The 13,382-nt window shown below is 44.1% G+C and overlaps 1 protein-coding gene across 1 annotated transcript in view; it reads right to left on the bottom strand.

Annotated features, from left to right (window-relative positions):
* Positions 1-1,526: 1,526 nt before the first annotated feature.
* Positions 1,527-13,382, bottom strand: part of csf1rb (colony stimulating factor 1 receptor, b) — a 16,536-nt gene continuing 4,680 nt past the window's right edge. The window contains exons 2-22 of the mRNA XM_035179074.2: positions 13,135-13,382; positions 12,654-12,959; positions 12,022-12,158; positions 11,772-11,934; positions 11,276-11,654; positions 10,325-10,440; positions 10,123-10,231; positions 9,645-9,808; positions 9,466-9,566; positions 9,189-9,315; positions 8,739-8,843; positions 8,544-8,654; positions 8,183-8,342; positions 7,374-7,435; positions 3,914-4,002; positions 3,563-3,685; positions 2,642-2,753; positions 2,389-2,488; positions 2,198-2,324; positions 2,017-2,128; positions 1,527-1,933 (exon numbers count right to left, since the gene is read on the bottom strand). The exon at positions 13,135-13,382 is cut by the window's right edge and continues 19 nt beyond it. Of these exons, the coding sequence (XP_035034965.1) occupies positions 1,872-1,933; positions 2,017-2,128; positions 2,198-2,324; positions 2,389-2,488; positions 2,642-2,753; positions 3,563-3,685; positions 3,914-4,002; positions 7,374-7,435; positions 8,183-8,342; positions 8,544-8,654; positions 8,739-8,843; positions 9,189-9,315; positions 9,466-9,566; positions 9,645-9,808; positions 10,123-10,231; positions 10,325-10,440; positions 11,276-11,654; positions 11,772-11,934; positions 12,022-12,158; positions 12,654-12,959; positions 13,135-13,382 (3,013 nt within the window). The 3' untranslated portion in view covers positions 1,527-1,871. The remainder of the gene's footprint in view (positions 1,934-2,016; positions 2,129-2,197; positions 2,325-2,388; positions 2,489-2,641; positions 2,754-3,562; positions 3,686-3,913; positions 4,003-7,373; positions 7,436-8,182; positions 8,343-8,543; positions 8,655-8,738; positions 8,844-9,188; positions 9,316-9,465; positions 9,567-9,644; positions 9,809-10,122; positions 10,232-10,324; positions 10,441-11,275; positions 11,655-11,771; positions 11,935-12,021; positions 12,159-12,653; positions 12,960-13,134) is intronic.

Here is a 13,382-nt window from a genome sequence, read left to right as displayed (position 1 = left end):
TGATTTATGTTTTAAAACTGTTTTAATGAGTTTGAAGTCCAGAACTGTCGACAACCTGTCAATCAAACAGCTGTAATGTCACCGACTTCAGTAAGACAGTTTTTCTTCAGATCCACGTTTCAACAACGTTTGTTTATCACAATCTAAAGTCCACAGGTGAAAACATGTGACCCCGCCCCCTGTACTCACCTGTCAGGTAGTAACTGGTTAATTACAGACAATGATGTTGTTCACAAACAGATGAGTTTGAAACCAACTTTATTGATTCTGATTCATTTTGACACTTCATTCATTCACAACATATGTAGGATTTCAGACAATATATCAATCAATAATGTAATCAATAAAAAATAAACAACATAATCAGATTGAAAATTATAGAAGATCAAAAAGATAGAATCAATTAATGAGATGAGAACACGACTGTTTGCTGTCCTGGCTCCTGAACGGTGGAACGAGCTCCCCAATGACATCAGGACAGAAAGTCTACACATCTTCCGCCGCAAACTAAGAACACATCTCTTCTGACTAAACCTTGAATAAAAGTTTAAACTAACAATTCAGTAGCACTTAAATGGCACTTACTTATAGCACTTTGTAGTTTGGCTTTTTTGAAGAAATTGTACTTTCTTGATTCTTGTTGTTCTGGTTTGTTCCTCATGGTTGATGCACTTATTGTGAGTCGCTTTGGATAAAAGTGTCAGCTCAATGTAATGTAATAATGATGATTAATCCATCATTTTAATCTGAAAATCCTGATCTCTGGTCATTTCCTGAATCTGAATAATCTGACTGTATATAAAGACCATCAGTGACTGTATATAAAGACCATCAGTGACTGTATATAAAGACCATCAGTGACTGTATATAAAGATGATCAGTGACTGTATATAAAGACCATCAGTGACTGTATATAAAGATGATCAGTGACTGTATATAAAGACGATCACTGACTGTATATAAAGATGATCAGTGACTGTATATAAAGATGATCAGTGACTGTATATAAAGATGATCAGTGACTGTATATAAAGATCATCAGTGACTGTATATAAAGATGATCAGTGATGATCAGTGACTGTATATAAAGATGATCAGTGACTGTATATAAAGACCATCAGTGACTGTATATAAAGATGATCAGTGACTGTATATAAAGACCATTAGTGACTGTATATAAAGACCATCAGTGACTGTATATAAAGATGATCAGTGACTGTATATAAAGACCATCAGTGACTGTATATAAAGATGATCAGTGATGATCAGTGACTGTATATAAAGATGATCAGTGACTGTATATAAAGACCATCAGTGACTGTATATAAAGATGATCAGTGACTGTATATAAAGATGATCAGTGACTGTATATAAAGACCATCAGTGACTGTATATAAAGACCATCAGTGACTGTATATAAAGATGATCAGTGATGATCAGTGACTGTATATAAAGATGATCAGTGACTGTATATAAAGACCATCAGTGACTGTATATAAAGATGATCAGTGACTGTATATAAAGATGATCAGTGACTGTATATAAAGACCATCAGTGACTGTATATAAAGACCATCAGTGACTGTATATAAAGATGATCACTGACTGTATATAAAGATGATCACTGACTGTATATAAAGATGATCAGTGACATTCTCTAAGATGAATCTTTATTGAGTTACCATGACAACGTGTGAAAACACACCTTTGATGTTTCAGAAAGAGATCATGTGACCTTGAGTCTGTTGACACTGAATCTTTCAATAAAGGTTTCATGTTTACCTCAGTTTATCCATAAGGTTTTCAGCAGTGATAAGAAGGTCTGCTTCTTATTGGTTAATAAACAGTGATAAACCGGTTTTGATTGGACGATCAAGAAGACTGATAAATGTTCTTCATCTTTGTCTCCTCCTCCTCTCCATCATCACGGCGCTCTGAGGATCCGGACAGGAAGTGATGTCAGGTTCACAGAATAACTGTGTTTTATCAACAGCTGATGTTGTTGTGTGTTCATTACCTCTCTGTCCGTTCTCTTCTTCTTCTCCTCTCTTCACCATCTCTCCATTCACATCCTCCTCCTCTTGTTCTTCTTCTTCTTTAAACTCGTCGATGTTCCTGTACGCCGTCACCTGAGGGGACACCAGCCTGTCAGTCAGAGCTAAGGGAACATTTCCCTCCGCTCTGTAACTGCTCCTCACCTGGTGGCTGTGATGTGGCGACATGTCATTGGTGGAGGGGAAGAGCCTGTTGATGAGCTGACCAATGGTTTTGAAGGTTGGTCTGTGGGCGGGCTCCAGACTCCAGCAGAGCATCATCAGCTGATACCTGCGAGGACCGGTGAGTCAGATTCAAAATATCTTTATTAACATTCAATCATGTGTTGTCTTACATCTCCGCTGGAGCGAAGTCTGGCTGAGACATGTGGCGGCCATCTTTGATCATCTTGTAGAAGTTGGTATCCACGGCAACATTTGGATACGGACTCCTGCCTGAGGGCGGGATAATATGATGATGTCACTCTGATGTCACAGGTCTGATGCAGGCATCTCCATAGCAACAGAGGACACTGTTGTCTTCAGAGATTTTAACAAACTGAGTGACTGATTAATAATCAATACGATCAGCATGAGATCGAAGATTACCCAGAGAGAAGATCTCCCACAATAAGACGCCGTACGACCACACGTCGCTCTGCAGCGTGTAAACGCACTGAAAGATGCTCTCCGGCGCCATCCACTTCACTGGGAGACGAGCCTGTCACAATAAAACACAAGATGTGTCACAATAAAACACAGGATGTGTCACAATAAAACACAGGATGTGTCACAATAAAACACAGGAAGTTTCACAATAAAACACACCATTGTTCACTCTATCAGCTGGGGCCTGTACTACGAAGCAAGTTCAACATATTTAACTATAAATATACTGTAAGTAAGTCTACTTATAGTCTATATCATATCTTTAAAATACAACAGGTACAACACTGTGACTGTTTCTACTGTATATTGATATCAGTACACACATGTACAATGAGGTTTGAAAGTCAGAAACTAAATGAACATAAGTATAAAACCATAAAGAACAATAGAAACTAGAGAAAAGACTTTAATGTGTAAAATGTAGATTGAGTTTCTCTGCATCAGCCACAGTGAACAGGTGAAGTAGCTGCAGTCTGTGGTACTGTGAGCACTTTGCTCCTACGGGTCAGGTTGGTTCTGTTCGGATCCTCTGAGGAGAATCTAGATCTTTCAGAAACTCATCAGAGGAGCTCAAAGGATCTTGTGGGTCTCTGAAGACCCTGGTCCTCCTCAGAGACTCGAACAATCCACACCAGCTCCACGGATCCTCTAAGAACATGATGTCATGGTTCAAAGGAAGGGATTGGTCAGTGGGCGGAGCTTTATACTGTTTGATCTCTTATCTCCAAGTTAACCTGGAGCAGGTCAGCTGTTCAGAAAACTCTGAATTTAACCTGAAGTTACCTGATGACCACAAATCCTGCTTCTTAGTTCAGGGCCCTGACCTTGTTGTTGTTGTTTACTGTGACAGTGTGTACTGACGTTTCCCTGGACGATGTAGCTGTCGTCATGGTGAATGTCTCGAGCCAAACCAAAGTCACAGATCTTTGCAACACGAAGATGAGTCAACAAGACGTTCCTCGCTGCTACGTCTCTATGGATACACTGAGTGATCGACAGGTGAGAGAGAGACAGGTGAGAGAGAGACAGTTACAGCTCTGCTGCTGATATCTGATAGGAACAATCAGTGTGTGTGCGTTGGTGTGTTTTTGTCTGTGTGCGTGTGTATGTGTTAGTATGTTTGTGTGTTTTTGTCTGTGTGAGTGTGTGTGTGTGTGTTTGCATGTGTGTGTGTATGTCTGTGTGCGTGTGTGTCCGTGTGCATGTTCCTACATTTCTGTCGGACAGGAAGTCGAGACCCTGAGCCACCTGGAGGGAAAAGGCCATGAGGTCACGGACAGACAGGCCGTCTGTGTGCACACCTGAGGGAAAGACAGAGAGTGAGACAGGTCTGACATCACAGAGACAGACAGCTTAGTTCAGGGGGGCATTCCATCAAAGTAGCTAAACCCTAATCCTGACTATAAGTGAAAAGGTTCTGCTTGAATTAGCTTCAACTTCCACTTCAGGCTCAAGCCATTCCACTAACACAATTCATTTGGGTCTATGACTACCAGTTGTCTCCTGCAGTAAAAAGTTATATTCAAAGACGTGTGTAAAAGCTATTTGGTGTGAACTCTTTGTTCCTGTGGTTCTGTAGCTGCAGATCAAGTCAAACTGGCTCCATCTTCCTACACAACTCTGTAGATTTTAAATCATGAATCACTTCAGCATGTTGTGACTCTGCAAGAACATAGTGTCTCACTGAGATATAACGGACGAGTGTTAGTGAGGATCATCACAGACTCAAACCTGTGGAGTTAAACAAGTCAAAACCTTGGACATAGGGCCCCCCCATCACAGATGTGCCCCCCCTCTATTCCACCTCCTCTGCAGCTGTAAGGGCTCAGCTGGACGTCGCCCTCTAGTGGCTGTGGCATCTTTTTTACAGCTAAAGGTTTAATATTTACAGATTTACTTCTATTTAAAACACACTCTTCACTTTTTATTAGAGACGACTTAAAGGGGACATAGCATGCCCATTTTACCACAAGTTGATATGGTTCCTTGGGGTCTTAATGAAATGTCTGTAACATACTTTGGTCAAAATACCACAAGGATCATATAAAACAGCTTTTTACCCTGTATAAAACAGCCCTCCACAGAGCGACCTGTTTTGAGTGCCTGTTCCTTTAAATGCTAATGAGCCAGCTCCCCCCTCCCCCCCCATGATTTTAAACGATATAAATTACATATTTTATATGATATAAATTATCAAATATGCATCCCATACTTTGTATTCCCCTTGTTGTCCTGGAGTTTTAATTTTCCCAATCACATAATTAAATGTCCCCTCTGCCCCCCACTACAAGCACACAAGCAGACAGACAGAGAGAGAAGAGGTGGGGGAACTATGAAGACCATCATTTACCCCCGAACCCCGACATTCAACGGGTACAACAACAAGCGGAGAAAGCAGAATCGCGGGCTGACCTTATATATACAGTCTATGGGGCTGACCAAGCGGAGAAATGCTCGTCCCGTGTGAACAGCCAGGCGGCTGCGGCTGGAGAACGGCGCTGCGCTGCCGCGCTGCGCTTCCGCGTCCGGTGTATTTGCGCCAGCGTAACTACTGTACCGGCGTAACTACTGTAACCCGGCGGAACTACTGTAACCCGGCGTAACTACTGTACCCCGGCGTAACTACTGTAACCCGCCGTACAGTAGGGCTGAACACTCTGGAAGTCTTCCACACAGCTGGCAGTGTGGAAGACCGCTGCGAGCAGCGCAGCGCCGTTCTCCGCGCCAGCCGCCTGGCTGTTCACGGGGCAGAGCATTTCTCCGCGCTGGTCAGCCCCATAGACTGTATATATAAGGTCAGCCCGCGATTCTGCTTTCTCCGCTTGTTGTTGTATGTTGAATGTCGGGGTTCGGGAGTTACAGTAGCGCTGAACACTGCGGAAGTCCTCCACACTGCTGCTGTGTGGCGCTGACACAACTTCCAGCTCACGCACGGAGAGCGAGTCGCTCCCGAGCAGCTGCTGCAGCCTCCCAGTCCCAACGATCCAGACAAATGCCACATGTGAGTGAATCGCGGGCTGACCAGCGGAGAAATGCTCGTCCCGTGTGAACAGCCCGGCTGCGTGCTTGGGAACGGCGCTGCGCTGCCTCGCAGCCTCCGGTGTAAACCCGGAAGTAACGAGTGTGGGGGGTGGGCCAAGACCATGTAGGGAGACTTCCAGTTCCTTGTTACGAAACAAAACCCAGGAAGCTCAATCGAGTCACTCAAGCATGACGTTTCTGACTTAGAGGAACTATAACAAAACGCGCGAGTGTTTTTTCCCCAGAGTTTTTGGGTTGGTAGACATGAGCCAGATACCCACATTAACCTGTAGAAGCACTAACAAAGTGGAATTTGCATGATATGTCCCCTTTAATACTCGTTTGTGTTCAGATTCTTGGGATGTGACAAAATAAAGTTTGTTAGGTCATTGGGTCAAAGGGCTTCACCCAAACTTCATCAGGCTCATTCACAGTTATTAATAATTTGCACAATTTTCTGTCCTGACGTCTCTTTTGCCTCGTTGATTATGACATGTATCATTCCCTAAGAAACCAGTGGCCTCCCACCAGCCTGTCACACTGACATCAGTCATTGTGAAGTGCTTCCAGCGACAAGTCATAACCCACATCAGGTCCTCCCTTCCTGAAACCTTGGACCCTCTTCAGTTTCCACAGACCAAACAGGTCCACAGACCATTGCCTTGGCGACCCACACCACGCTCACCCACCTAGACCAAGGGAATACATATGTGAGGATGCTCATTGATTATAGCTCAGCGTTCAACATCATTATTCCCTTAAAACTCGTCTCAAGCTCATTGATCTTGGCCTGGAGACACCTGCAGCTGGATATATGACTTCCTGACAGGCAGGTTTAACACGGGCGCACCTCAGGGCTGTGTGCTCAGCCCCCTCCTGTATTCCCTGTTCACCCACGACTACACAGCCAAGCACAGCTCCAACTCCATCATTAAGTTTGAAGACGACGTGACCAACGACAAGATGGCCGACAGAGAGAAGGTGGCATCACTGACAATCTGGAACCCCCCATCCACTGATGCTAAGATTGAGAGGGTCAGCAGCAGCTTCCGGTTCCTTCACTGAGGACCCTTCCTGGACACTTCTAACAGGAGTTGAAGCTAATTCAAGCTGAACCTTTCAAGTTAGCTAGCTAATTTGATGGAATATCCCCCTCCCACACACACACACACACACACACACACACACACACACACACACACACACACACACACACACACACACATGAGTTAAGGTGTGTTCAGGGCCCTTTCCTGCGAAGCAGGATTAGTGGGCCCTTCTAATTGGGGTAAATCACCAAGGTACCTTGCTGAACGGCTAACCTGCTCCGGAGCCCTAACCCCCGTAGTACAGGCACCTGGTGTGTATTCAGGTGTATTCAGGTGTATTCAGGTGTGTTCAGGTGCGTTCAGGTGCGTTCAGGTGCATTCAGGTGTATTCAGGTGCGTTCAGGTGCGTTCAGGTGCGTTCAGGTGTGTTCAGGTGCGTTCAGGTGCGTTCAGGTGCGTTCAGGTGTATTCAGGTGCGTTCAGGTGCGTTCAGGTGTGTTCAGGTGCGTTCAGGTGTGTTCAGGTGCGTTCAGGTGCGTTCAGGTGCGTTCAGGTGTGTTCAGGTGCGTTCAGGTGTGTTCAGGTGCGTTCAGGTGCATTACCTTTCTGGGTTTGAACTGGCAGCATCTCCTGATACTCTGAACAACATGAGATTCCACTGTCACTGAAACACACATGATTGGACGTCAGACGACAGCTGATGTCACTCAGTGTTTCCACAGGTCAAAGGTCAGAACTGCTTGAACTCATGCTGCGTTCCAGACAACGCAGATGTTGGAATTTTCCGACCTCCTACTTGAAAGTGCAGTGGACGCCTCACAATCAGAGTTCGAACTTGTGAACTCGGGGAAACTTCATCTATCCCTAGTTCACAGAGCAGCAGTTGAGTGACGTCACACAACAATGGCGGCACTCATGGAGACATTGATCCTGTAGCTGAGGCCTTTGAGCTTCTGTTAGACTCTGGTTTCTTCCTTTGTGACAGTGACAGTGTTCTCTCCCTCTTATGCATTGAATGTGTTTCTAAGTATAAAGCAAAAAATATTGGTTATAATAATAATAATAATAATAATAATAATAATAATAATAATAATAATAATAATAAAATGGCGTTGTCTCCCTCCTCTTTTTATCTCATTATCTCATCACGAGACAAATAAACATTCTTACGGTCAGAAATGTTTGTTTACGTACGACGTCATCACCATGCACCACTTGGAAGTCAGAACTCAGAAACTTCAATATCCAACATCCGAGTTGTCTGGAACGCAGCATCAGAATCAGAATACCTTTTTGTCATTGTAAGCTATGCACACAATGAAAATGAAATAAACGAACTAAATTAAATATCTTTAAGTTAAATAATTTCTGTCGGATTTCAATCCGTGGGTTGAAACAGAAGAACTCAAACCTCCTGACTCTGGTGTTCTGGGCTGCGAGGTTCTTATAGAACGCCTCCTCCTCATGTTCATTCACATTCAGAACGGACGTCATGAAGTTGTGAGCGTGAGCCCGTAGGAAGTTCAGCAGGTCGCCATGGCTACAGTACTCTGTGATCATCAGCATGGGGCCTGATGGAGGTCAAAGGTTACAGCGTCAGTCAAACAGACAGTAAACTTTCTGACTTCCTGTCTGTGGCTCTTAGCTCCGAGGTGATTGGTCCATCCTGATCACATGTTCATGTTTTAATTTATTTTAAATTCACTTGACTTTATTCAAACAAACAGGATGTAGTTTAGCAGGGGACAATTTCCAGTAGCAGATGAATTCACCTCCTCGAGTGCAGGCTCCCAGCAGGTTGACGATGTTGTCATGGTAACCAAGATGACTGAGGATCTTCAGCTCGGACATCAGAGCTTCACGTTCCTCTGAGTGAGCGCTCGCTGTTCATTAACAAATCAGATGACATCATCAAAATTAAATAAAAATAATAATTAAAAAAATTACAAAAATAATAAATTACTGACGTTTGAGCATCTTGACGGCAACTCTGGTGACGTTGTCGTCGGTTCCGAGTCCGTACGCTGTCGCCTCGACGACCTTCCCGAACGCACCCGAACCCAAAACTGCACCTGATACACAGAGACGTCAAAGGTCAAGGTCTGAATCACACACACACACACACAGACACACAAACAACCCCCCAGACAGACACACACATTGACATAAGGCCTAACCCTAACCTAAACTTAACCCCACCCTTATCCTAAAACCAAGTCTTAACCCTCAAACAGTCCATTCAAGAAGTCAGGACCAGACAAAATGTCCTCACTCTGTAGGGCTATTCTTAAAATGGTCCTCACAAAGATATAAGCACAGGAACACACACACACACACACACACACACACACACACACACACACACACACACACACACACACACACACACACACACACACACACACACAGTTGCGTACCCAGGCGGAGTTTGTCTCGTGGAAACTCCCACTTGTGGTTGTACGGCAGCTGAGTGGGGTCAACGAAGGTATAGCTGTTTCCGTCTGTGCTCTCGATGATCTTCCAACGAATCTCATATTTTGGTTTCTAATAAAAGAAGAAGATTCATGTTCCACCAATTCTTATCGCTGTTCCCTCCATAGGTTCATATTTTTACCAGACACATGTAAACATGAGGGATCAAACATGTGACATCTTTTCATGTAAACTGAATTTTCATCATCTCAACAAACGCACCTGTCTCCACTTGTAAGAGACGACCAATAGCAGCAGGAGGAGGACGGCGGCAGCGGTCAGAGCTCCAATCAGAGGCAGAGTGAAGAACGGTGGTGGTTCTCCTAAAGAACGTAAAAACAACAGTTTATTCAACTCTACATGTTGAGTCCTGCTCGAGGTTCTTTAAGAACTAGACTCACCAGGACTGAAGACGTGACGCGACTCTCCCAGCTCATTGAAGGCGACGCACTCGACAGTGACATCATTGTCAGCTGGCAGATGGAGCAGTGTCCTCACCACCTCCTCCTCCTCCTGGGATGGCACCTGGGCTGAAGGAACCCGATAGGTGGAGACGTCTCCACACCTGCAGAGGCGAAGTGTAATCGTACATTTTATTCTTTACGAACTGAATCATTTCATCTCTGTTGGTTTGAACAGGAAGTTTGTTGTTGCTCAAAGGTTCCTCAGAAGTTCACATGTGTGTTATTATGTATTAACAACATGATGTAATAACAACTTTACATACAGAATGGAACTTTGTCTAACACACAATTACCCTACAACTTCCCCTGTAGCGCCAGCCTCAGGACAAACTTTATGTTCAGCTGCTGTTCAGACTCAGAAATAGAAATGATCAGATTGCGATGAACAAAGGTATCAAAGGTCAGTGTTACATACGTGTCCTGGACCCCAGGGCAGGTGTACCAGAGGATTGTGGGTAGAGGATATCCGAAGCTGCTGCAGGTCAGCGTGTCATTCTGCAGACTCACCTGAGCAGTGGGAGAACCTGGAGGAGGACATTTTATTTTAACAGGAAGTCAACATTTATAGATGTGATTATCAGAAGGAAAAACAAAGAGAAGGAAGTAAAGTTTCTTACGGTAAATTCTAAGATCAACGTTCTGTGAACCACTGAAGAATGAGTTTGAGTAATGAAAGGAGTATCGACCCTGATCTTCCTGACGGACCCGCCGCAGCAGCAGGCTCGCCTTTGACCTGAGGCATGAAAAATACCACCTTAACAAACCTTAACAATAACAATACCACCTCAACAAAAGAAACACCAAAATTACCACCTATACAAACCATAATAATAACAACATATAAATAACATATAAATACTTTTTATACAAATACTTTATATTTAAATACTTTATATGTAAATACTTTTTATTTAAATTCTTTATATTTAAATACTTTATTTTTAAATAATTTATATGTAATTCTGTATATTTACATCCTTTTTATTTAATACTATTATGTAAATACTTTCAGCTGCAACATGACACTCCACCACTAGATCAATCAATCAATCAAATTTTATTTGTATAGCCCATATTCACAAATCACAATTTGTCTCATAGGGCTTTAACATGGTGTGACATCCTCTGTTCTTAACCCTCAACAAGAGTCAGGAAAAACTACTTAAAACCCCTTTTAACAGGGAAAAAAAAGAACGTAGAAACCTCAGAGAGACACATGTGAGGATCCGTCTCCCAGGACGGACAGAAGTGCAATGGATGTCAAGTGTAAAGGAGAACATCAAGATAAAGGTTTTAGCAGCATTGATTAGGGTAAACATTTTGAAGTATAACTGAAGGTCAGTGAATTGGTGGATTAATGTCATTAATGGTCAAGTGTCTGAGGAGAAATACTAGATACATACTAGATGTCATTAAGTTCTACACAATCACCCTTTAACAAACCTTAAGGTGGAATTATGTGGTGCAGCAGGTTTCTGCAGTAGAAATCCGAAAATGTAAGCCTGTAATTATTAGTATATTCACGTGTAATCATTAGTATGCTAGCCTGTAGTTGTTAGCATTCTAACCTGTAGCCATTAGCACTGTAGCTCTCCTGGTACAGTGTATCATTGTTATCGTTGTTGATGTGTGTCGTCCAGTCGTGGTCCCTGATTGGAGGATATGCCTCTATCATGAATGTTAACGTCACATCTCGGCCTTCATGTACCTCCACTTTGCTGTTGCTGCTAGTGTTAGCATTGTTAGCGTCATTTATATGTGTGCCATTGGGGCTCACATTAGCAAACTTTTTCCCATTGACTCCCAGTGAACCACTGCTAATGTTAGCGTCTAGCTTCGTTGGCATGCTGCTAACATTAGCAAACAGGTCCCCTTTAACCGCTATGGTCCTGGTGTTAGCGTTAGCATGCTGGCTGGGCTGCAGGTAGATAATCAGGAAGGGCCGCTCTGGTGAGGAAGAATAGTAGAGAGAGTAACCACCACTTTTTTCATTCATCTTTTCTTTCTCTCCTTTTTATTTCAATGTTTCACTCGTTTATTTTTGTCTTGGTTTTATCTTCTTACCCAGAACTCTGAGCTGTGTGGTTACCGTGGCGACTCCAGCTTCGTTGACAGCAGTACAAGTGTATGTTCCGCTGTGATTAAATTCAACAGCAGAGACCGTCACCGTACTGTTGACGGACAGGCGCTGGTTTCCATAGTGATGGCTGATGCTCACGTTCAGTGACTGAAAAGAAGCAGAACATTAATGGAATGAAAACAGTCAACACACAGGTGACCTCTGACCTGTGACCTCTCACCTGTGACCGCTCACCTGTATGTGTGGGTGTGTCCAGGAAAGGTTGTACAAGTGGGAGGGGTTACTGCTCAGACAGGTGACCTCAAACTTTTCACCTTTCAGACGAACTATTTCATCCTGACTGACAGACAGGCAGGGTGGACGACGCAGCCCTGCAGACAGACAGGTAGAGAGTCAGGTAGACAAGTGCACAGACAGAAAGACAGACAGGTGGATAGACTAGTGGATAGACAAAGACAGACAGGTGGACAGACAGGTGTGTAACAGCCGTCACCAGAAGTCTTCTTGATATACAACACGTCTCCTCACATCTTCTACCATCAGGAACTCCTCAGTTCCTCTGCTCCTTCATCTCCATCACACATTATGTAGAAACACTTTAAACATGAAGTTACAAACTGGTTCTTCTCATGTAGTGAATCCTGTTGTTGTGTTGATGTGTTCAGTTCCATCAGCATCTGTTGGACTTATGTCCTGGGAGAGGATCCTCACATGGGACTGAGCTTTATTCACTGATCACTAAGTTTCTGTTTGACTCTAGTTGAGTTAAGAACAGAGGAAGTTGCTCCTTGTTAACATCTATGAGACCAACTGGGAATGTGAGACAGATAACATGTGATTGATTGATTGATGACAGCTGGACTCACTGGGCACCACCAGCAGGTCGACAGGTCTCGATCGGACCTGTCTCCCGTCCTTCCAGCCTGAACAGACGTAGCGTCCGTTGAACGACCTCTGTACATCTCGGATCAGTGCTCCTCTTCGGGGGTCAAAGGTCACGTTCATGCCCTGGGGCAGGCCCTGCCCCCTATCCCCCGTGCTGCCCTCTGATTGGAGGGTGAAGTTTGTGATGGATGGGTCGGTGAGCAGACACTTGAACAAGAAGTCCAGGCCTTCTTTGACATTAGGGGGCGAGCGAAGAGTGACGAACACACTGGACGGGTCAGACGGGTCTGACAGAGGGATGATGGGAGACAGGAGGTCATTTGTCAATCAACAGTAAAAAAACGTAGAATCAAGCTGTTTTTCTACAGTAAACAGGAAACGGATCCACAAACCTCAGAAAATACACTTTTCATTTGGAACCATGTGACAACTGACAAGGGGCGTGGCCTCAGCAGAATTTACCTGTGATGTACAGGTGGATCCAGGTGTTCAGGTGCTCCAGGCTCAGGTCAGTGTACCCACAGCGATACGTCCCGGTGTGTCTCGGGACTGAACTCTTCACCTCAACAACGTCCGAGAGTTTGTCCTGACGCAGAAAACGAAACGCAGTGCTGGACCAACGGACTGAACCGTTACCATGGCAAATGAGAGAGAAGGCAGCGCCGGCCGTCAGAACCATCTCAGTCTGGTTGTGCAGGAAGACGGAGTTC

The sequence above is a fragment of the Hippoglossus stenolepis genome, chromosome 15 (assembly GCF_022539355.2).
Source record: "Hippoglossus stenolepis isolate QCI-W04-F060 chromosome 15, HSTE1.2, whole genome shotgun sequence".
Classification (NCBI taxonomy): Eukaryota; Metazoa; Chordata; class Actinopteri; order Pleuronectiformes; family Pleuronectidae; genus Hippoglossus; species Hippoglossus stenolepis.
This window is presented reverse-complemented; position numbering and strand designations above follow the sequence as displayed.